The 25,731-nt window shown below is 43.5% G+C and overlaps 1 protein-coding gene across 4 annotated transcripts in view; it reads left to right on the forward strand.

Annotated features, from left to right (window-relative positions):
• PMS1 (PMS1 homolog 1, mismatch repair system component) overlaps nucleotides 1-25,731 on the forward strand; it is a 155,880-nt gene that overhangs the window by 25,403 nt on the left and 104,746 nt on the right. For all 4 annotated transcript variants that reach the window (XM_073633191.1, XM_073633189.1, XM_073633192.1 and 1 more), the window contains exon 5: nucleotides 8,621-8,784. In XM_073633191.1, the coding sequence (XP_073489292.1) occupies nucleotides 8,621-8,784 (164 nt within the window). The remainder of the gene's footprint in view (nucleotides 1-8,620; nucleotides 8,785-25,731) is intronic.

A 25,731-nucleotide genomic window follows, 5' to 3' on the forward strand; every position in this document is an offset into this window, starting at 1 on the left:
TCGGCCTGAGTCACAGCATTCCTCATGGCCGACAGCCCCCCCCACTTCGGTGGCGAGGGGATCTCTCTGGGAGTATTACCAGCACACTTTGCTGGATCAGTAAGTACGGGGCCCCCTCCTCTCATTCCCCGGGTGTGGGGCGCGGGTACTCCATGGGGCGGTTGGTTCCTCCGGGGTTCTCCTCCTCCTCCTCCTCCTCCCCCCTTCCTGGGTGAGGCCCAGGCTGCTGGCCTAGGTGCCTTTTGGACACACTGTCCCCCCCCTTCCACCCTCGGGGTTGTTACTGGGGGGGTATCCCTTGGGCCCACCTGCTGAAGTGGCTGGGCCTAGGAGGCGGGTGACCAGATGTCCGCGATCGGGGGGACATCTGCGGCGGCCCTCTCGTAATTTAGGCCGCGGCCGTGTGCTGGGTGGGCGGCCCCAGGGCGGTCCGGTCCCCCCGCGGGCTGCACACTCACTGCTGGCGGCCGAAATATTTAGGCCGCGGCTTATGCGGCCTACTAGCCCTACGTGGCCGCCTCCTACCAGAGGGGTGGCGCTGTGGGGGCTCTGAGGGCGATCCCCTTTTTAGGTGGGCCCTCCATCGGTGCCCCAGGGACTCCCTGTGAGGGGCCTCAGCCTGTGCCCCCTGCGGGGGGGGCCTCGGTGGTGCCTCCTGTACGGGGCATCCGTCAGTGCCCGCCTGTGAGGGACCTCGGCCTGTGCCCCCCCTGTGCTTCCCTGAGGGGGGCCTTGCCCGGTGCCCCCCCTGTGAGGGGCCTCGGCCGGTGCTGCCCCCCCTGTGAGGGGCCTCGGCCGGTGCTGCCCCCCCCTGTGAGGGGCCTCGGCCGGTGCTGCCCCCCCCCCTGTGAGGGGCCTCGGCCGGTGCTGCCCCCCCCTGTGAGGGGCCTCGGCCGGTGCTGCCCCCCCCCTGTGAGGGGCCTCGGCCGGTGCTGCCCCCCCCCTGTGAGGGGCCTCGGCCGGTGCTGCCCCCCCCTGTGAGGGGCCTCGGCCGGTGCTGCCCCCCCCTATGAGGGGCCTCGGCCGGTGCTGCCCCCCCCCGTGAGGGGCCTCGGCCGGGGCTGCCCCCCCCTGTGAGGGGCCTCGGCCGGTGCTGCCCCCCCCTGTGAGGGGCCTCGGCCGGTGCTGCCCCCCCCTGTGAGGGGCCTCGGCCGGTGCTGCCCCCCCCTGTGAGGGGCCTCGGCCGGCGCCTCCCTGTGTGGGGCGGCGGGTATCTCAGTGGCCCCCTCCTGAGCTTTTTTGTGTCTTTTTAGGTGGCGCTTAGGCTCCCCCCACCCTCCCCTACCTCCTCTGTCTTGAACAATCCTATATCTGGCTCTGCCGCCACGGACGTGGCCCACCTTGCAGGGTTGGTGGCCACGCTCCCTGTCCTGTCAGGGAGTGAGGATGATTCCTCCACAACTGCAGTGGTGCACGAGAAGGCACCGGTTGTCGCACTTATTACATCTGTTCGGGAACCTTTTAAGATGGGGGATGCAGCTGTGGCTGCGGCGGAGGGCCGGTTCCCCTTTGGCATCCATAAGCCGTGTTGCGTGGCGAAAGCGTGCCCTTTTTATTTTGCCAAATTTGTCTGAAGACTGGGAGTGTCCAAAGTGCCCCTTTGTGCTTCTAAAGATGCATTGCTGTGAGGTACCCCTTTGAGGAGTCCCTCCTTTAGAAGTGAACTGTTCCACCAGTAGTGGACCCCCCTGTATCTAGGCTGCTCAAGGCAACCATGATTCCAATAGAGGAATCTCTGGCTTTTAAAGATCCAGTAGACTTACCTGGAGGGGGAGCAGAATCCCCCTACCTTTGCTGAATTGGTGGACCTGTTGGTCTAGGTGCTGCAGTTTGTCTGCTATGCCTCTTGGCAGCAGTTGCCCCGGGTGCTGAGCTCTCAGTGAGGGGCCTGTGAGGGGCCTCGGCCGGTGCCCCCCCCTGTGAGGGGCCTCGGCCGGTGCCCCCCCCTGTGAGGGGCCTCGGCCGGTGCCCCCCCCTGTGAGGGGCCTCGGCCGGTGCCCCCCCCTGTGAGGGGCCTCGGCCGGAGCCCCCCTGGGAGGTGCCTCGGCCGGCGCCTCCCTGTGTGGGGCGGCGGGGATCTCAGTGGCCCCCTCCTGAGCTTTTTTGTGTCTTTTCAGGTGGCGCTTAGGCTCCCCCCACCCTCCCCTACCTCCTCTGTCTCGAACAATCCTATATCTGGCTCTGCCGCCACGGACGTGGCCCACCTTGCAGGGTTGGTGGCCACGCTCCCTGTCCTGTCAGGGAGTGAGGATGATTCCTCCACAACTGCAGTGGTGCACGAGAAGGCACTGGTTGTCGCACTTATTACATCTGTTCCTTTGGCATCCATAAGCCGTGTTGCGTGGCGAAAGCGTGCCCTTTTTATTTTGCCAAATTTGTCTGTGAAGACTGGGAGTGTCCAAAGTGCCCCTTTTGTGCTTCTAAAGATGCTTTGCTGTGAGGTACCCCTTTTGAGGAGTCCCTCCTTTAGAAGTGAACTGTTCCACCAGTAGTGGACCCCCCTGTATCTAGGCTGCTCAAGGCAACCATGATTCCAATAGAGGAATCTCTGGCTTTTAAAGATCCAGTAGACTTACCTGGAGGGGGAGCAGAATCCCCCTGCCTTTGCTGAATTGGTGGACCTGTTGGTCTAGGTGCTGCAGTTTGTCTGCTATGCCTCTTGGCAGCAGTTCCCCCGGGTGCTGAGCTCTCAGTTTCCGCAGTGGTGCTTAGACATGTATTGTGACTTAAGTGTTGGTCTGCGGACTAGGCTTCTAAAAAAGCTTTGACCGGTTTAACTCTTCAAGGCTATTGTCTGTTTGGGGCTACCCTGGGTGACATCATTACGTGTCTCACAGGGTGGTGGTGGTGGTGGGGGGTGTACATCTCTTCCACACTATATAAAAAGGGAAAAGTGTCTCTTCGCAGATGTGGTCCACGTTTACGGCACAGTTTTGTCGTTTTCTCAGGGTACACTGACAAGGGTTCAAAACTTTTCAAACCCTCCTTGGGACATTTCGAACGGACTTGGTCTGGCAAGCTGAGAGCGGGATTCTGTGAACCCACGTACAAGGCCCCTTCAGCTTGAAGGTGCGCCCTCACCTGTGTCTGGAGTGGGGGGACGTCTTGATTTTGTCTGGTTACAAGATAATTTTCTAGCCTTGTGCCCCAAAAAGGGTTTTTTAACTTCCAATGTGCATCTGTCGCCGGACCGTTTGCAGTTCTCCTCGTGGGGCTGTGCAAGCCCTGTTCCTTCAGATTATGATTGTCCTTGTTCCCATGTCGGGAACATTTTCAGGGGTTTTATTCAAACCTGTTCACAGTCCAAAAGATGGAGGGCATGGAATTTTCACATTCTGGACCTCAAGGCTCTGATCTACTTTCTGTGGGTATAGAAGTTCAGGATGGAGTCCGTCCACACGGTGGTGGCGTCCCTTCATCATGGGGACTTTCTGAAGTTGCATGCTCTGTTTCATCTACTGTTGTCCGGCAGGTGGGCCTCCCGGTGGACCTGCATGTGGGTGTTGGGCCTGATGGTATCTACCTTCGAGGCGATTCCATTTGCACAGTTCCATACAAGCTCCCTTCAGGGAGATCCTGGCATAATGGGACAAGTGCCTGAGGTCTCTGGACAATCAGATTTGGCTGAGCCAGGAAACCAGAGGTTCCCTGGTCTGGTGGCTTCACTCTCTGGTTCTTCGGCGGGGTAAATTCTTTCTCCCCTTGTAATGAACAGTGGTCACCACCAATGCCAGTCTGTCCGGGTGGGGAGGTATCCTGGGACTGCTCAGGGTTGGATGCTGGAGGAATCTGGAATTTCGAGCATTGAGACTATGTCTGGATCATGGATGGATTGACTTTGGGGGTTCCCGGTATGGATCCAGTCAGACAATGCCACGGCGGTGGCTTATGTCAAGCACCAGGGCGGACCAAATGGGGTGTGGCAGCCCTGGCAGTAGCCAGAATCCTCCGGTGGGTTGAACATTTCGTTCTGGCCCCCTCCAACGTACACATTCCAGGAGTGCAATACTGACAGGCGGATGCCTCAGTCGGCTAGTGTTGGACCACGGGGTGGGCCCTTCACCGGGCTGTGTTTCATCAAATGTGTCTCCGATGGGGCACTCCTGAGGTAGATCTGTTTGCGTCCCGGCTCAACAGAACGGCACCAAGGTTTCTGGCAAGGTCACGGGATCCTCTGGTGGGCACCTCAATCGTTCTGGTGGCCCAGGGGGCCGGTAAGGCTTCCTCTACTCTCCTCCTCTATGGGTTCTGCTGTGGCTTTTGCTCAGGATCAAGGCCGCAGGGATTCCGATCACTCTATTGGTTCCGGATGGGTCCTGTCAGTCTGGGTACGCCGATCTGGTACGCCTGGTCGCCGATGTTCCTTGGCGACTGCCTCTCAGGGAGGATCTACTCTCCCAATGGCCGTTCTTCCATCCTGATTTACAGTTACTGGTTTTTATGGCCTGGCTGAAGTTCCAGCATTGCTGATGGCTAGGGAGTCTACCTCTCAGGAAGATCTACCTCCGGATGTGAAAAGCGTATATATCCTGGTGTGAGTCGCTGAGCATTCACCCTCATTCTTTCTCTGTGGCTTCGATTCTGACCTTCCTTCATGGGGGGTTGAGCAGGAATGGGCCTAGAGTACCATCAAGGGCCAGTTGTCAGCCTTGGCAGTCTTCTTCAGTGTCCCCTGGTCTTGCACTCCCTGGTGCGTACCTCTTTATTCAAGGGGTTCGACGTCTGTCTCCACTGGTGCGGTCTCTTCTACCGCCGTGGGATCTGAACTTGGTGATTTCAGTTCTACAGAAGCTTCCCTTTCAAAATATTCGAGAGATTCCCCTGCTTACTCTGTCTCGGAAGGTGGCCTCTTTCGTGGCTATCACCTCTGCTCACAGGGTGTTGGAACTGGTGGCGTTTTCTGGTCATACACCTTACCCATTGTTACACAAGGTTAAGGTGGTTCTTCGCCCTTGTTCATCATTCCTTTCTCTGATTTCCCTTTGAAAAAGGACATTGTGTTGCCTTCCTTGCGCCCTTGGTCAACACATCCTAAGTAATTTGCCTTATCTGCCCTGGATGTGGTTCGGGGGATTCGGGTGTATTTGGCAGCCACTGGGTCTTTTTGGAGATCAGACTCGCAGTGATCACAAATGGGCCAAGAAAGGGGCTGTCAGCTTCGTCTGTGATCATTTCTGGATGGATCAGACAGATGATGACTCTGGCCTATTCTGTCAGGGATTGGGTTCCTCCTTTCCCTGTTACGGTGCATTCTTCTCAGGCACTTAGTGCTTCTTGGGCCTTCTGTCATCAGGCATACGTTGCGCAAGTTTGCAAGGAGGCCACTTGGTCGTCGATGTACACTTTCACAACGTTCTACGAAGTGGATGCGCTGGCATCTGCGGATGCTTCTTTTTGGCCGCAAGGTTTTGCAGGCTGCTGTTTAGAGGGTCTATTCCCTCTTGAGGGGGTATTGTTCAGGTTGGGCTCCAGTTGTTCTGTGTTGAGCTCCTGTTACCTGGTTGGCTCTTGTGTTAGCCTTGGGATTTTTCGTTGTCCCACGCTTCATGTTTGGCACTGCTTTGGGATGTCCCTATGGTTGTGAATAATGGAGCGCTGTGTCTGTCAATGAACGAAAGAGAAAATGGGATTTTTGACTTACCGTTAAATCCATTTCTCTGAGTTCATTGACAGACAAAGCACCCATCCCTCTAAGGAGTTTTAATACTTCTGACACTGCTTGTTACTAAACTGAAGGCCTATAGCAGAGAGGGGGTGTATACCACCTAGGACTGCCCATAGGCGTAGCCAAGTCTTTTTTCTGCCTAGTGTCCTACTCCTGTAGGGGGCGGTATAACCCATTGGTTCTAAATAATGGAGCGCTGTCTCTGTCCAATGAACTCAGAGAAATGGATTTTACGGCAAGTCAAAAATCCCATTTCAGTAGATAATAAACACAGCAAATTTTACAAAATTCCTGCTAAATTCCTATTAAATATAAAAGCTTAACCTGTTTTGAGTTAATAAATAACAAATATTTGTAAATTTTAAATTGCGCCTATTTGAGAAATAGTGAAAATTGGACGTACACAAACATTTCTTTAAAAATCTGGAGGTTTTCCTTTTTCACTTACAGCTTTCAGAATTTGTAAAAGCCCCCCCCCCCCCCAAAACCATACATTTTCTGAAAGCACATGGCCAGTAAAATAAAAAAGGTGCTACTGATTTTTAAGGCACCGCAATATTTGCACAAATGTTTATCAAAACAATATTATCGCAAAAACTACACTAAAATTATTAATAGTGGATTCCTACATGGCAAAATGTACAAAATTCCTGCTAAATTCCATCCGACCGCCCCAGAGAGAACAGCGGGCTGTGTCTGTGTCCACTCTGCATCAAAGTGGACACAGACACAGACTGATCTGCTTGACAGAGTCTGCTCCATGTGAAAGGGGTCTTACCAGCAGCGGCCGCTCCCTTGAAGGGCGCCAGACTCCTGTATGATCATTTGCCATCCCCCAAAAAAGTCACTGGGTGTCCTTTTTAAAATTTCTTTACAGTTATATATATATTTTTTTTTTCTTTTTTTGAGACAGAGAAAGGTACTGGAGATAGTCAGTCAGTCATTTTCTGTGCAGCACTTTACTTGATTGAATAAGGAAACTGTATAGAGAGTCTCTCATTCATTAATAAAATGACAGTCTGATACATAGTAACACTCGCAGTTTACTATGGATCAGCTGTCAGTGGGACATATAGGAGCGATCTATAGTGATTGCTGCCTGCACCCCCTCTACTATGGGGGGGGGGGGGGGATTGGTAAACACATCTTTACCAAGACCCAACTTCACCCCCACCACACCGCTACCCCCGCGCTCCCCAGCCTGACAGCCCGCCGGAGCTCAGTGTGGGCATAAGCTGCAGGCGGCGGGAGGGAAGGAGGGATTTGGCCACCTGCATGCATTTCTGTAGGTCTGTATGGCGTACGGGAAAGGGTTAAAGGTGGAAAAGTTCTGAAATTATTTATATTTGGCTCATTTTTTTTTCATCACAGAAACCTGATATTTTAACAGGGGTGTGTAGACTTTTTATATCCACTGTGTGTGTATATGTATGTGTGTATATGTATATATACATACACACATACATATACACACACAGTGGATATATAATATAATGTGTATATATGTGTGTGTATGTGTGTGTATGTGTGTGTATGTGTGTGTATATATATATATATATATATATATATATATATATATATATATATATATATATATATATATATATATATATATATATATATTAGTATGTATGTGTATATGTGTATATATAACCAAAACATGAACTTTAATGGCATACTAGTCTTAGTCCGTGGGGTTCAAAATTGAGTTGGCCCACCCTTTGCATCTATAAACGCTTCAACTCTTCTGGGAAGGCTGTCCACAAGGTTTAGACCTCTTTCACACTGAGGCAGTCTTCAGGTATTTAGCGCTAGAAATAGCACCTGTAAAGCGCCTGAAAACTGCTTACCATGGCGCACGAATGTTAAAGCCAGAGTGCTTTCACACTGGGGTGGTGTGCTTGTGGGGCGTTCGAAAAAATCCTGCAAACAGCATCTTTGGGGCTGTTTGGGAGCGCTGTATACAGCGCTCCCAAAACGCCCCTACTCATTACAATGAATAGGCAGCACTTCCGAAGCACCTGAAGAGCGCTTTGGAAGTACTGCAGCACGGCGTTTTTAACCCCTTCTTTGGCCGCTAGCGTGTGTAAAAAGCGCCCTGCTAGCGACCGAAAAGCGCAGATTAAACAGCTAAAACGAGCGGTGCTTTACAGCTAATGCACGGGCGGCCCCAGTGTGAAAGGGGTCTTAGGAGTGGGTCTGTGGGAATGTTTGACCATTCTACCAGAAGCACATTTGTGAGGTCAGGCACTGATGTTGGACAGGAAGGAGTGGCTCACAGTCTCCTCTCAAATTCATCCCAAAGGGGTTCTATCGGGTTGAGGTCAGGACTCTGTGAAGGCTGGTCAAGTTCCTCCACCCCAAACTCGCTCATCCATGTCTTTTATGGACCTTGCTTTGTGCACTGGTTTAAATCATTTGGTGGAGGGGGAATTATGGTGTGGGGTTGTTTTTCAGGGGTTGGGCTTGGCCCCTTAGTTCCAGTGAAGGGAATGCTTAAGGGGTCAGCATACCAAGACATTTTGGACAATTTCATGCTCCCAACTTTGTGGGTACAGTTTGGGGATGGATGAGCAAATTTGGGGTGGAGAAACATGATTGGCCTGCACTGAGTCCTGACCTCAACCCAATAAATCAGAGCGGAGACTGCGAGTGTGTGTGTGTGTGTGTAATATATATATATATATATATATATATATATATATATATATATATATATATATATATATATAATATAATTTTTTTTTTGGTGGGGTCAAAAGACCACCTGGGACCTTGTATGCATAAAGAGCCCACATTAATGGATTGTGTAGAGTAGTCATTTTGAACTTGCTGATCCTTTTTAGATTTCTACATATTGAATGGTGCATACAGGTATTTGTTTGCTCAGTATTGTTGTGAATTTTGTATCATTCCAAATAATACATTCACATCCCTTGTTCTTATCTACTTCAGGAACTACAGTCACAGTCTTACATTTATTCAAGAATTTGCCAGTAAGAAAACAATATTTTTCCACCACCAAGAAATGTAAAGCAGAGCTCAAAAAAGTTCAAGACCTTCTAATGGCATATGGAATTATTAAACCAGGCCTTAGGATTGTGCTTGTACACAATAAGGTTAGTAAGTTGATCTGCCTGAACTGATCTTATTACCGTGATTTGCTTTCAGTGCTATTACAGCCCATTACATTATAACAGAACACTACCTTTTCATTATTAAGGCTATCATGTATACACAGTACACCATACAGCCTCATCCAGCCCAACTGTAGCTTGCTGTTGACAAAACCTCATCCTGGATCAGCCCGAAAGCCATAGTGCACTCAAGTGAAACAATTGTGCATTTGAGAAAACCTAATTAAGCATCTGACGACACATCTTGTGTCCATTTTAACCTTTGGTATGCTTTGTAGCAAAACCAAACCCAATCCTACCTATGACAATACCTTATCATACATCTGACAAAACCTCTATACATCCAGAAACATCATAAAGCTGACAGGACCCCAGTGTACATTTGACATCATCTCAAATATGCACTAGAGGGCACACTTAACAGTCATGCTGAAGTTTCGTAATTGAGGCTCCTTTATCTCTCGTCCTGAATCAAAAACTCATTACAAAGATGTTATGTGTTATAGCCACAAGAGGGTGCTCGTGAGTTTCATTGAGTCAAATTATGTTACTACATGGCAATGTCCTCTAACTTTTTTTCCCAGCCTGTGTGCTCTAACCAGTTAGAAAGCAGTTGCTTTTATAGAAAGAATAGAGAAGGACTTTGTTGGCTCTGGGTTAAGGGTAAATTATTACATTTTATTCTTTAAACTGCATAGCCTTTTTTAGGTATGAAGCTTCTTACTATTCCTCACCAGTTCTAAAAGAAGGCTTCAGAACCTCTTTGGCTGCCCTGATTCTGTAATCTCTACCCCTTTATCCTTTATTTCCAAACCAAGCCCAAAACCAAATTTGCAGGGAAGAGTAGAACCTCTTGTCAGTTTTTTATGCAGTCTGTGTCCTTAAAGCCTAATTTTAATCCTCTGTGAAAGGTCTCCCTCCTTCATTCGTTGATGGAAATTATAGTACAGCTTCTATGAACAAAGGAGGGGAGGAAAGGGTGGGCATAGTCGGCACTCTTGACCAGTGCCCATGAGAGGACCTTCGGCTCTGTTAACCCCCACAGCACTGGAACACAGCTGCAGTGGGTGTATGGGAGAGCAGAGGACTTCAGATTTCAAAGAACAACGCTAGTGCTAATCCATAAGTGCAATTCAAAACAGTATGTATATGTGTTCTAACCACAAAATAATAAATGACTCAATCGTGCTAAACATCTATATTGTGCAAAAAAACTCATAGATAGATAAAAAAGTTCATAAGAATACAATGTAAAACAAACACCAAGTTCCTTAAGTGTTAGGAGCTGTCAGTCATGTATATGGATGAGAACTAAAGCCCAGTGCAGCTGCAAACCACTGGAAAATGGATAACAAGAAACAGAAGACAACAGAGCAGCGCTCTATGGTTAAAGTCATAAGTAAAAATGCGATTATTACACTTGAGAAAGGTAAGGCAGAGGGCTGTCACATACCCCCCTTCCACCGGGCTTCCACCGTTGCTTCACATGGTTCATTACACCTCTTCTCCATGCCTAACCAGCAAGCCATCTGGATGATGTTAACCCTTCCCTACCCGGATGTCATTGTGGTACCACTTATTTTAATACTAGTATCCTATACTGGCTATATGCTTTTTATGACTGATTTCTGCAATGTTTTTACATTTTGCGGTTGTTGTTCACCTTTCTCGAATGTAATAAACAAATTTTTACTTAGCCAATGGTTTACAGGTACATATAAATGTGCATAGATAAAATTGTCCAAATATGTGTTAAAAGATGTTTCAAAATCTTGAACCAATATTTTTATAAAATGATGTTTTCTATCAACCACCACACCAACAATTATTGTATGTTTTTAAATAAACATTTAAAATGGTTTTACGCTGTGGGAACTCTTCTCCCCACCACTTGGATGGACTTATGGGTTTGTGAGTATTGGAAGGAGACAATTGCAGATACTGCAAATTATTACTCCTAGGGGGAATGCTTTAGGCTGGGTTCACACTTACTGCAGCCGCGGCTCACAGCAGGGGGTCCGGTCAGTCCCTGTACACCGAATTAGGTGCTGATCAGGTCTGAATTTCTGCCTGAATTCGCACTTGATTCAGAGCCAAAGAAACACAAGATCCTTGTGCAATCCGGACCGCGGCAGCCCCGGAGGTGTGTAAACCGCCTCCATTGTGAGCCAGACATGCTCTCCTGTCATGTGAATTGGATGCGAGAAAACGCGCATCCAGTTTGCATAAGTGTGATCCCAGCCTAACTGGCTGCTTTATACCATTACCAGCATTTGCCTCTGGTGAGTTCATTTAATTCAGCTGGTGGTGGATTCACGTGGTGGTTGATAAGAAGGCATTTTATAAGAATATTGGTTCAAGATTTTGAAACCGCTTTTAACACATATTTGGACAATTTCATCTATGCACTTTTATATGCATTCATATAAACTTTTTTGATTAACCAAGAGTTTTATTTATTTATATATATATATATATATATATATATATATATATATATATATATATATATATATATAATATTTTGTGGGTAGAACACATATACACACTGTGTTTTAAATTAATTGCATTTATGATTTGGCACTAGCGCTGTTCTTTGGTACATTTAAATATATCTAAGAGAAGTCTGTCTGACTCCCAGGATTACAGGATTGGACAATCTATGAGTGTTATTGGAGATATGCTTGTTTCATGTGGGCTATTTATTCCATTTAACAGTACTGCATTTTATATTTGATCCTACTAAATATACAACCCCAAGTCCAAAAATAGGGTACTGTGTAAAATCTACATAAAAACAGAATGCAAAGATCTGCATCAGGAAGAGCCATGGTGTATGAAGTAGAGAGGAGACATTGCTGGAACTGGCAGCACAATAGCTGTGGTACCTGCCGTTCTGTCCTGAATGGTGGTGTTACAGTTGATCATGGGTTGCCTTAAAGGGACCGATACCTGGAAAAAAAGGGAGCTTACCTGGGTTTTATAATAAAGCGCTTCTGTTGCTATATTTTTATGCAGCCATATCCTCTGTTGAGCGCGGAGTGTTGATGGTTTCTGCATTGTGGATATCATGAAGTTGTTTGTGTGGTTTACATACTATTGGTGGAAGTTTATATGAACTGGTGGATTTTTTTTAATAACGATTTATTTATATGTACAGTATACTGTAGATGAATAGACTTTATCAGTTTTGCTCTGATCTCCTTCACTTTACTTGTATGAATTACTATTTATTTTTTATTTTTAATTATTTATTTGTATTCGCATTTTGGCCCTGCACTTTGTACTTAAATAGCAAAAACTCAAAATGGTTGGGCGCTGCCACCTAGTAGTAAAGGGACTGTGTGGCTGCTGCTATTACCTAATGTGTTCCCACAGCCACAGTAAGAGATAAATGTGTGATAGCGCTGCCCAATGGATAACATCCTAAATTAAATGTATATAGAACTAAAAGTAAACGCAAATCATTGAGATAATAAAGTGCTGGTGCTAACATTCTATGGGAAAAGTGCAATACATGTGCAAAAAAAAAAAACACAAAGGAAATACTACTCCGGTAGTAATTCTTCTAAATTGTGCCCAAATAAAAAGTCTCTTATTCAATAATATGCTTCACAAATTAACACAGCGTTTCTCCACTCCATAGCCTGTGCTCCATTTACCAGGTGCAGTGCATGCTCACCTTCATCTTAGACCCACAAGGGGTCAAATGAGCATATAAGGGATCATTTCTGTTGCTCAGGTTCCTTTTAAAGCAATACAATTCCCCTTCTAAAGTGGCTCCACACTGTTCACAAGCAGCTCCAAGACAACATATGTGCACATTTTATAAGAAGAATTACTACTGGAGTAGTATTTCAAGTGGACTTTCCTTTGTTTTGTTTATTTGCACATGTATCAGCAGCACTTTGCATATTGAATGTTAGCACCAGCACTTTATTATCTCAGTGATTTGTGTTTATTTTCAGTTATTTATCGTTATATGTACATTTAATTTAGGAATGTATTAATTGGGCAGCGCTGTTGCACTTTATACTTACTATTCACTTTGGAGGGTTTTATATTGACCTTTTTCCACGCTGCCCTTTTTTTTTTTTTTTTTTTTTTTTTCCATCTGGCACTGACTCATACATTTCCATAACTATAATACTGGAACACGCTTTTATTGGCTTCACTACTATTTTCAGGCAGTCTTTGACAGTCTTGAGTACCAATGCAAAGGCAGTATTTTGCAATGAACAGCAATACAAAGTCAGAGTTTTACAATGAGCACCGATGCAAAGGTAACATTCCTGCTAAACACCAAAGCAGGGTTAGTGATGCTGCTGAGAACCAACGCAAAGTTAGTGTTGCAGCTGAACTCCAATGCATTTAATGCTAGTGCTGAACACCAGTGCAAAGTGAGTGTTACTGTTGAACACCATTGCACATGTAGTGTTTTTGCGATTCTGTCATTCATACAACCCCAATTCCACAAAAGTTGGGACGCTGTGTAAAATCTACATAAAAACAAAATGCAATGATTTGCAAGTATCATAAACCCATATTTTATTCACAAAAGAAAATAGAAAACATATCAAATGTTTAAATTGAGTAAATGTACCATTTAAAAAGTAGGTTTGAAATAAATGGCAGCAACACTTTTTTCAAGATTCATGAAGATCCATGTGGTAGAAAGTAGAGAGGAGACATTGTTGGAACTGGCAAGCAGAGTATCCATAGTACTTGCTGTTCTGTTCTGGATGGTGACAATTGCAGCCAATCAAGGGTTACTTAAAGGGACCGATAACTGGGCAAAAGTGGAGCATACCTGAGTTATATAATAAAGCGCTTCTGCTACTATAATTTATGCAGTCGTTTCCTCTGGTGAGTGCTTAATGTTAGTGATGATTTCTGCATTGTGGATATCACAAAGTGGTTTGTGTGGTTTACATACTATTGGTGGAAGTTTATTTGCATTATATACTTCATATGAACTGGTGGGATTTTTTTATCACTATTTATATATCGATGAATGGACTTCACCAGTTTTGCACTGTACTTGGATGAATTACACGTTTAATAATTTATTTGATCATTTGTTTGTATTAATTCTGGGGCTGCACTTTATACTTATCTTAACGTTATGAATTTGAGCAGTGGTAGATAAAAGTAATAGTAACACCACAGGAAGTCGGCAAATAAGTAGACATTTTGTAAGGTTTGAAACACTGGCTTGTATTACAACATTGGTATCTGAACGTAAAGCCCTAACACAGGCTCTGCTCCAAGAAAAATGCTACTCTTCTCATCCTGCAGTGTGACATCAGGAGCCAGAACTATAAGCTTAATGTCGGGCTGATGTTAATTCGCCCATCGGTAGCAAATCAGCAGTAGCTGCAGGGGAAACAATGAAGCCACTAATGGTCAGATATAAAATTGATGCAATGGCAGCAGGTGCCCTGGGGGAACCCTGCTATAAGTAATGCAAATTTCCACCGACTATGTTCATTAATGCTGTCCAAGGCATGGCACTTAAAATTATTTGGCAAGCTGTTAATCTGTATGTAAGACAGAACCTAACTTTACTTTTCAAAAACACCTGGGTTATGTGTATTGCTCTTTGATTTTAAGCGCAGCTATAATAATTGGAGACAACAGAAACAGCTTGCTTGGAGGCATGGTTTGTCTGATTGAAATCTCAGCTGAAGCCACCCAGGAGAAATCACTTTGAGTTGCTCCCTTTGTGTACATTTCAACTTGAGCTATTAGGGTCTGTAAACATGCTTTTTATAAAAGGTGGTAATTAGAAGAAAATATGTCAAAAGCTCTGCCAGCTAGCTTCATAAGACTAATATATGCATAAGCAATATTTTCATATTTATCGGGGAAAAAAAAAGAAAATAGTTTTACATTAATCAGGGCTAAAAAAAAAAAAACGACAAAATAATCCCTTAAAGCCAATCTGGATTCCAGCAATTGACAGATCCAGCATCAGGGCAGTAACGCAACAACTCATGTTTTAAGCAAATACAAATGCGAAGTATTGGAATGTTTGGGTTGTTTTTTAACATATAATATATTTTATATACTATAAAAATAATGACGTGCAATTTGTTATCTTAGGGTGAACATCAAAATACATTTGGATGGGTGGCAATTGGTTTAATAGTTAGCGAGTGAGGAAAAAGGGTGAAGGCCTCCGCTATCAAAATATAAAGTATGTTTCAATTCCCATGGAGGGTACAACATCATGTGGTTGGGTCATTTGGTTAGTGGTCTGGTTTAAAAACATTGGTTGTATTGGAAACATTGTGCTATCAACTGTTCATTTTAAACTGTACTCCTCTCTGTTCTGTGTTAAAATAGTCATGTGTATTCTGTTGATTACAGCTGTGTCTTTACTTGAGAGAGTAAAGTTTTGTTACTACACATTGAACACAAGAGGTTGGTATTGAGCTTTCGTTACACTTAATAATATCCTTGGCATTTCTGTGTGCTTTTAGCACTTCGTGACAGAGTATTCTTACAGGTGCAGGCGTGAAAAAGGATGACGAAAAAATCCATAATGTGTATGTTGGCAAAAGAGGACAGGGATGGTTAGGATATTAGTAATATAAATCATATGATAACTGCAGTCCTTGGTATAAATGTAGCTGCTGTGCAAGGTAACTGTGCCAGGAAGCTGAATGAGCACAAAGTTCAGCAGTGGGTTCCTATTCCATCTGTGGTATAGGAATCTTGATGGGGAAGCTGGCAGCCCTCGGGTCAGCATTTACTTGAAGATTGAATATAGTGTCAGCAGGTCAAAGCTCCAGAGATAAGCTGCTCTGAATTTATGTCAGGCAGAATTATGGCTTAATTCCAGGGTACAGGTACGTGCAGATCTGCGCTAATTTTATTTTAGCAGAAAAGTTTGCTAAAATATTATCATGAGAAATAGGTCTCCTTATTTAGGTTTCAATAACTAGTATTAGTTTCCATAACATTTCACTTTTGCACAGCATTTACAAAGGGCAAGTAGATGCAACTTCCTGTTCAATGTTTGGTCCAAATGCCATTTCATGTATAATTAAAAACAATAATAACTCGATTTACTGAAATTCTTTCATAAAGTAAGAAAATAATGATGGGCCTTTGGCAAAAAAGTGTATGGTTCTCTGCAACCCTATCTTTTAGTGATTTAGAGGCTATGTTTTATTAGGTTTGTTGCATACACTTACAACTTGAAGTGGAATTTAACTGTTCATTCTTAATTGACCCCCACCTCTGTTCTGTATTGTTAGTAAGGGAAAAAAAAAGACATTTGGTCGCTAGAAGAGACTGGCGGCGCGTCTGCACTTGTGCGGCGGATTTCTATGCGTGCACACAAATGCCACCAACTAACACACTGGCTCCTGGGATAGCTGTGATGTAACAATCCCGGGAGACAGCAGGGTCTGGCCTAGCTTGGAAACCTGGAGGTGCTGCATTGCAAATAGAATAAACATTTTTAGCATTTGTGTTAGAGGGAGGGGAGGGACAAGACATCGCTGTTTAGGTGAGTTAAGTTCCGTTCTAACTGCCTCCAATAGAGGTGCACCGAATGGAAATTTTGGTGCCAAAACCAAAAATGCAGGATGCACTTGGTTGAAAACCAAAAATGACAGTTTAAAAAAAAAAAGTATATTTTTTTTATATACATTTTGTATTATATTCAAATTTTTAATGAATATTGTGAATTTAAATGAATATGCATTTATTGTTGGCCATTATTGGCACCTTTAGCACAAGAAAAATTCAAGAAAAATGTATCCCTTTTTAAATTTGATGTATGTGTTCGCACTGGTCTGTTGTACTTTCATTGTGGTGTTAAAAATCCTGCTTGCTGCATTTTTGGTTAAAAAAACACACCAAAAACGCACCTTCCCATTGAAATGCATTGAAAACACAAGAACTCATCAATAACACACCCGTGTTACGTTTTTGATGCAATTTTTTTTTTTTTTTAATCACACGACCTATGAAAAATTGTGGAAAAATCCCCGTGCATTTTCTCTTATTGGCAAAATGACGATAACACCATTTTCGCCCCATATTTTTTGGCCGCCGAAATTTTGGTGCATCTCTAGCCTCTAGGTCTAGATGGACATCATATGACATCCACTGTACACAGCGGATGACCGATCAGTGTACCGGGATGCTGCCGGTACCATGTGATTGCTGTGACCAATCACAGCAGATCACATGGCAATTGCACACAATGGATGGCTTTCATTCATTGTGTACTATTGTGTTGCTCGCTGTGATTGGTCACACTGATCACATAGTAAAGACAGGACCAAACACAGCCCATCTGTACCACGTGATTAGTTGTGGCTAATCGCAACAATACACACTGATTTGAATGGACTCATTCATAACAAATTGTTGCTTGTGATTATAATGTGTGTAAAAAAAAAAATCCTGATCACCTCCCAGAGTAGTACAGTGTTACTATGGTAACACTGGACTTGGTTTTATATATATATATATATATATATATATATATATATATATATATATATATATATATATATATATATATATATATATATATATATATATATATATATATTATATTACATTTTTTTCATATTGTCTATAGTCTTTGTCCCTAATTGCCACTACACCATTATATGATGACCCCATACTGCACTTGTGACAGTGTGTAAAAAATTGTGAAAAAAAATATAATTCTTTCTGTGGAAAATTTGCCTGCTGGGACTGGTTGACCCCTTGGCCCCTACAAAGGTAATCCAAACTCCCCTAACCCTATTGCTCTATTACGCTAAAAAAGGATTATCATTTCTTCGAAAAAACCTCATGCCCCGACCATCACAACCTGCAAAAGCTCTAATACAGCCCTACCTCTTTATAAGCCTACATAAGCCAGTAGCAACGCTGTATCCTGGCCTAGGCCGACAAGGCCCAGGCCTAGGGCAGCACTTTGCAGGGGGGCAGCACGGAAACAGTCCCCGCCGGCTTGCGCTACACTGTTATAGGGCGTACACACGGTCGGACTTTGTTCGGACAGTCCGACAACAAAATCCTAGGATTTTTTCCGACGGATGTTGGCTCAAACTTGTCTTGCATACACACGGTCACACAAAGTTGTCGGAAAATCCGATCGTTCTAAACGCGGTGACGTAAAACATGTACGTCGGGACTATAAACTGGGCAGTGGCCAATAGCTTTGATCTCTTTATTTATTCTGAGCATGCGTGGCACTTTGTCCGTCAGATTTGTGTACACTTGATCGGAATTTCTGATAACGGATTTTGTTGTCGGAAAATTTTATCTCCTGCTCTCCAACTTTGTGTGTCGGAAAATCCGATGGAAAATGTCCGATGGAGCCCACACACGGTCGGAATTTCCGACAACACGCTCCGATCGGACATTTTAAGAGTTTGACCCTTTAAAAGGGCTAGCATCGGTCCTGCTAGCTCGCAGGTGCAGAGTGCTCAAGGAGACTGGGGTTCAAAGTCTTTCAGCTTCAAACAGTTGGTCATGTGGAGAGGGAGCTAAGCCTCAAATGTGGATTACGCTTTAGACTGTGGATCTCACGGACATAAAGTGGAACAGCAAAGGCAGTAACCTTTATGTAATAGGAACAACAGAGCTTACCTTCATTGAAGGCTCAACATCAAAATTATCATTAGATCGGAGAGACAGGCAACTTAAAAGGTAACTCCACTTTCTTGGGAAAAAAATAAAGCATATACAGTTGTGACACAAGTCATATTGTAATTGAATGTTATTAAAAATTACCTTTCCTTTTCAATCTACAGTAATTTTCTGTAAAATGCAATGCCATATGGCTACCTGGAGGCTTTCTGTACACAGACAGTGTACAGAACACCTCCTCCTGAAAATGCAATTTCCTGCTTGAGTGATTGGCTTACTGATTTTCCTAGAAGTCTGTAGTAAGATACAAATCAGATTTTTAGCATTCCCTGCAACAAAAATGTCATTTTTGGTGTGATGCTCCCAAAGGGAAATCTCGTCTAAAGGGATGCAGGCCTTGCCAATTTCCTCATTAGAGCTCTGTGGGCGCAGCAGCTAATTGATAATTATAAAAACACTCCCATACAGGTTCACTTTGCACATGGACATAGACTAACAAATAACTATTATATCTTCAGAAAAACAAAAGGTAGGAATCTGAAACAAAGTTTGTTAAAATCCGTGCAGTGTACATAGATCATTCAGAGGGGAATGTTTTTTTCTCAACACAAGTGGAGTTACTCTTAAAGCTCTCAACTTTTCCTGTAAAATGAGAAAATACACCCACTCTTTTCTTAACTTTCTTTTTGGTTGTTCAATATGGAGTGTGAAATCCCTAACCAATAGGGATTTGTAAAGATGATGCACAAGAAAGCCCGCAAACTGTTTGAAGACAAGCAGACTAAGATTAAGGTAAAGGTAAACTTATTTGTTTCAGATGGTGTCAAGCGTGTGTGGTGGCAACCAGGTGAGGAGTACAAAGACAAGTGTGTCTTGCCTACAGTCAAAGTAAAAGAAAATAAATGCTGTGATAAAACTATTGTGACATATAGTATTAATTGTGCATCAAAAAAAATAGACGATAGATACTCCAAATAACCGTATGTTATGTCAATGTGATGACATAACACTGGTGTAACATGCATACGAAAAAAACACAATGAAAAACTACAAGAGGTCTCTGAGTGTCTAATTAACTCCGGTAAATTACTAAACAAATATTCCACACAATGTGTAGATCGAAGTGACAGTATAAACGATGATTCCTCAACCCTCTATTCCGTAGTGACATAAAACCACGACACCCAAGAAGATCCTCCACCACTGATAATACTGCCCCTTACCAGCTTGCTAGATCTCTTGTTTAAGATCACGTATGCCTGTGGCTATTTCCCCAGCCCCAGGTCTCTGTATTTAGATAGCAAGGTGTTTCCAGATACTCCACTCAAGATATCCACAGCATGAATGGTATTCGCTCATTCCCCATGCAAGAATAGAAAGGCTTCCATAGTGTAATTCTTTAAAACCTTTTATTAATTAAAAACCAACTATATTGCACTTATAATTTAGCCGTGGGTATAAAAGCGTGTTTGTATAATGCTCGAGCCGGCCGGCTCTCAATCGCTGCCCGTTGCTTCCGGGACAAGCGTGGTTTGTGGCGACGTCAGCACGCCGCTCCTCCATACGTCGTTTCGTCACAGCTGATGTTTGGAAGACGTCACACTATGGAAGCCTTTCTATTCTTGCATGGGGAATGAGTGAATACCATTCATGCTGTGGATACCTTGACGCTTTTTTGGGGACCAGTGACATTAATACAGTGATCAGTGCTAAAAATATACACTGTCACTCTACTAATAACACTGGCATGGAAGGGGTTAACATCAGGAGCGATCAAAGGGTTTGTGTTCCTAGGGAGTGCTTACTAACTGTGGGGGAGGTGCTTTTACTACTGGAAGGGGTGGAATGGTGTTCCTGCTACACAGGATCCATGTCTTCTGTACTCACAGAATTACATTCTGCCTTGTTTACGTAGGCAGACTGTCATCCTGTCAGTGTACCGAACAATCGGCGGGTCCCAGCGGAAATCAGCTCCGCGGGACAAGCTGAACAGCTCCTGCTGTGTAAAACCAGAGTGGGAGCGAGCTGGTGACGGCACTTGCACCCAAAACCTGGAAGTTCAGAATCACGTGTATACATACGTGATTCTACAGAGAGCGGCCACCCTGTAGCAGTAAATCTGCTACGGGGCGGTCGTGAACCGGCTAAGTGTATCTATCTCTTCTGTTATTTTCAGAGTCGATTAGATATTTTGTTCCCCAACCATATAGCTGGTTCATTATATTTACCACTGCATATAGATATTCAAGAATAAATTAAAATAAAATAAAAAACAATAATCGGCCAACTGATCGATTATGAAAATAATTGTTAGTTGCAGCCCTAACTCGGGAGCAGTAGCAGACTGTGTTTTGGGGTGTAATTCTAAGTATGCCCATGATGTGTCTTAGAAATCTTATTACTTGACGACAAAAAAAAAAAAAAATACATTTTTATTCTCTTTCCTGCATTGGCGAAACATTACATTTTCAAAAGACGCTATGTTTTTTTTAGAAAATACCTTGGAGTGTTTACTTTTTAAAATGGGGTCATTTTGTGGGTGTTTCCACTGTCCTGGTGCTCAATGACCTCCAAAAATGTGATAGGTTGTCAGAAAATTAGATGCATAATTAATACTTAATGTATGCTCCCTAAAATCCGAAAGGTGCTCCCTGGATTTTGGGTGATGTCAGAGGAAATACCCTGCAAAATGCATAGTAATGCAATGCGTATAAAAATTTGTGTAAATTGCATGTCAAGGCGCAGAAAAATGCATGTCAGCACACGTCGGTGGAAGGCAATGCACAACCATCTTTTAAGCATTTTAATACAGGATTATGTATGTGTGAACAGGCCCTTAAGAGATTTGATTTACTTGACAAGATTTAAATTTGTCTACTCATTCTTGAGAACTTGACATCTACACAGCTTTGGCAGAAGCTTTTCTCTCCTGCAGTTTAGTAATAGTTAGATCTTGTTCTGCCCCCAACCTGTAATGAACCATGCAGGAGAAGCAGCAGTCTGAAGAGATCATCTCTCTGGCACTCTACTTTCTTCTCCCATCAGCAAGTTCCTTGTTCCTGATAACAACCCCCCTCCCCCTCTTCATTTTTGAATGGCCCTATAAGGACAGGAAATGAAGGAAAAGATAGGCTATAAAGTGGAAGTCCATGCAAAAACTAAATTCCCTGCATCTATAGACACCACGGATCTAACACTAACCTCTGTATCCTCTATTCCGCCGCTGGAGATTCGGTCGGAGCGGGTGTGATGGGCTTCCAAAAAGGTATGTATACTCATTTTTTCTTTACAGGGATAGAGAGGTTAGTGTTAGATACCTGGTGTCTATAGATACAGGGATTTTAGTTTTTGCATGGACTTCCACTTTAAGTCTTGTTTAGTGATACCTGTCTTCTCTGCTTCTGCACTCAGGGGCTTTAAGAGTGCAATATAGAAGTCCTTTTTGCAAAATTATTTGGAATGTCTTATTGGGTTAACATTTTCACCATTTAATTGAGAGGTTTAAAAATCCCTAATCTTGTATGTCCTATGTTGTTTTATAATTCTTGGCAATAACCCAGACTTTAAGTAGGCATGCTGAAAAGCAATAACTTGCCATGGAAATTTGTCATGGAAATTTGTAGCAGATTTCACAGTGCAATCTTAGTTAAAATGTTCAGTTCATGGCAAGGTCATAGGTCACAGTCATGTACAGAAGGCACCTGCATTCTGCTGGGATAGGAAATAACACTCGTATTTGTTTTCAGTGACAGAATACTTTTGTACAATGCACTATAGGTGTTGATTACTGTACGATGTACATTTTTGCACATCCGCTTAAAATACTTTACATTTTTTTAAATTAATTTTGGAACATTTACAATGATCGAACTGCAGTTTCAGTATTTTTGGCTCTAATGAAAGTGCCATGGAGAGGTGTCTATTTTGAACATATTGTTAATGACCGATATGTCTTTGGAAACATGCTGTCAGCCTCCAGGGTACATTATTATAATGTCTGGATTTAACCTTAAACCCTCTTAGTGTAAACCAGCACAGTGGATGATTTTGCAATTATGGCCATTATGATATTTTTCTTTAACTCTAAAAATTGTAAGAAAAGGGTATTCTATAAAATCACATATCATAACCTTCAGAGTATTATGTAATTATATTTCTGCTTACATTTGTTTTGATGTATTTGCTGTAGAAAATATCAATCCGACAACGATATTCTATTCAGACATTGTGGTCTTCATGTGCATGACAATGGAGAGTTTACCTGTAACAAGTAATGGTACTATTTTATTTCCAATTTCTATTAAATGTTTACATTGGGTATTGAAAAAAGGTACAGGTTAAAGCGATATTAAAGCTTTATTTTTAAAAAATGTAAATAACACATGTTATGCTTACTTGTTCTGTGCAATGGTTTTGCACAGAGGAGCCCCTATCCTCTTCTGGGGTCCCCCCGCTGGGCTCCAAGCTCCCCCCCCACCCAGTGCTGCTTTTTATAAGGATACCCGTGTGTGCTTGCTACCGCGTCACCCTGTCTGCGTCTATTGACACAGATTGGGCAGCTCGGCCTTGCCCCCCACTCGCTAGTGGACAGCAGTGGGAGCCATTGGCCCAGGCAGGAGGGAAACTCCGGTTGAGGGATCAGGCTCAGGTAAGTATAAGGGGGTCTTTTGCAGCACAGATGTTTTTTTTTTTTTCCTTAATGCATAGAATGCATTAAGGTGAAAAACCTTAAGGCTTTAGAACCATTTTTTTTTCAGTACACCATGTATTTAATTTGTAAATGATAGAACTGCCTAACAAGAAAGTTAATATACACTGTAGGTAATACTTATTATTGGCTGAATATATTTTGGGGCAAGCTTTACTCCTGCTCAGTTGTTATTCTTAGACCCCTTTCACACCGAGCCGCCTATAGCGTCGGCGGTAAAACGCCGCTATTTTTAGCGGCGTTTTACCGTCGGACTTGCGGCGCATTTCGGCCGCTAGCGGCCGAGAAATGGCTAAAACCACCCGCAATGCGCCACAATGGCGGCGTTTTGCCAGCGGTATCCCAGCGCTGCCCGATTGATTTCAATGAGGAGCAGCGGTGAAGGAACAGTAAACACACCGCTCCTTCACCGCTCCAAAGAAGCTGCTGACAGGACTTTTCCTGACGTCCTGCCAGCGCAGCGCTCTGGTGTGAAAGCCCTCGGGCTTACACACTGGAGACAATGCTGCAGCTGTTTGAGGGTGGATTGCAGGCGCTATTTTTAACGCTATAGCGCCTGCAAAACGCCCTCGGTGTGAAAGGGGTCTTGCACATGACAGTAGGTCTGCAGAGTATTCATGACATTGTGTTAAAATATATTTAATTATCAAGCGTAAGTTAATTTGCGTGTTTCCATTCCTGCTAATGCTTAGAACACAGCACAGCACCTTCGGATTGACCTGAGGTTGGTGACGGCTCATGCACAGATAATTGACTGCATTTTTATGGAAGCAGCCCCTTTTGTGCTATGGTAAATATTGTGTGTGTAGGACACCCCAAGATCAGCTCCAATAAACACCTTTTTACATACACAGGGCAGCACCACAGTGCACTTCAGCACCCTTTACTATATTTAGACAGTGTCTGGTTTTGTGTAATACATGGCTTAGAGCTGCCTTTACAGAAAAAAACATGTTTTTTTAATGGTTTTGTACTTGAAGTTATGTTGTCAGTTTGTTGCAGGAGGACCTTCTGAGTCATATCCACAACTATGTCTCTGCCCAGGCTTTGTGTGAGATAGTGGTGATGCCATTGCTACTTTTACAAGGAAATATCTGGCTATTTAGTGCAAACAGAGTGGATTTATATTCAATGTGGCTGTTGAGGAATACATTTAATGTTCTTGTGTGGAAGATCAACTTTAAAAGAGTTGTGAACAAAAGAGAGCTAAACATGGAGTATGTAGCTTCTGCCGTGGACCCCTCTGATCAAATGCTGTAAAAAGCTGTTCTCAACTGAAGCTGAACCACAGCTAATTATTTTTGTTCCCCAAACCTTTTCACTGCATTACCTTATCTAGCACCCATTAATGTCATCATTGGGTCTCTGTGCCATGCAGGCCGTTCATGGCTGTGGGCCCTGTACTTAGCTTCCTGAAAACATCACAGCACCCTGCCTCAGTACTCTCTCAAGTACCCTCAGCCCTTCTGCAATTTGAGGCCTGGCTTTTGGAAGGAGCTAAGCAAAAATAAAATGCCTTGATAACTGTGTGTATGCCTGGTGGGGTAGGCATTTCTTGGCAGGCTGTATTTTCTTGCAGACTGTCCAAAGTAACCCCCACGTGTAAAATGAAAATTGCTCTGTGCCTCAGATAAACAGTGGTCTGGATGACGCCCTGTGGGAGGACGAAACGCGTTGACGTAATTTCCGGTTCCGAGACTATCAGACGTCACTTTCGGTTATCGGTGGAACGCACGCTATGAGCGGCGTTTTTATATTCACAGCTCTCTGACATTTTATGCCTGATTTTATCTTGCTTTTTGTAAGTATCCATTTTGTACGCGCAATAAATCTATTGCCAAACGGTACTTCACTATAGTCCCTTCCTTTCATTACGGTTTTGGGTACTAAATATCTCGGCTGAGTATCTATAACAAGTGAGATATGCCTAATGATTTGATGCCAAGCTGCCATCCCTGGCCACCATTGTAAGCCTGAAGTGACCCCTAAACTGAAAAGCTAGGGGTCCATTCCATCCGGTGAGTGGGGACACAGGAGGGGGTGTTTTTGTGCACCTTGAAAACTCTGGAGCACTTTTCACTTTTTGGATTGGAGCACATCAGTCACTTTATATGGACATTCACTTTTTATTGTTTTTCACTATATTCATTGATGTTGTGTTTGCTAGCGCTGTAGTTTATATCTTATTTTGTTTGCCAAGTGAATAGCACTTTGTGTACAGCAGCTGCACTTTTTCATTTCTATATATGCTTATTTGTTATATTTGTCACACCATTAACGCGAGTTTATATATTTAGAATATTTTATGTTCAGATAAACAGTGCTCTAAGTGTTTGATATATTACATAAATATTGTTGAATTTCTGATAATTGTTGCAGTTAGTATGTGTGCTAAATACGACGCAGTATAACTTAGAAAAACATATGTGAACCGTGCATATCACAAACATACAAAATTGAAATATATAAACTGTGGTAAAATATCTGACTTATAAAATCATTTTTTAATGTTGGTCCCAGTGTGGTGTGGTGGTTCAACATAAAGTGCCAGTGCTACTTATAAACAGAACAATGTGCTCCACTCTACAGTGCTTCTG

Source organism: Aquarana catesbeiana, linkage group LG06 (genome assembly GCF_042186555.1).
Source record: "Aquarana catesbeiana isolate 2022-GZ linkage group LG06, ASM4218655v1, whole genome shotgun sequence".
In the NCBI taxonomy this organism is placed as follows: domain Eukaryota; kingdom Metazoa; phylum Chordata; class Amphibia; order Anura; family Ranidae; genus Aquarana; species Aquarana catesbeiana.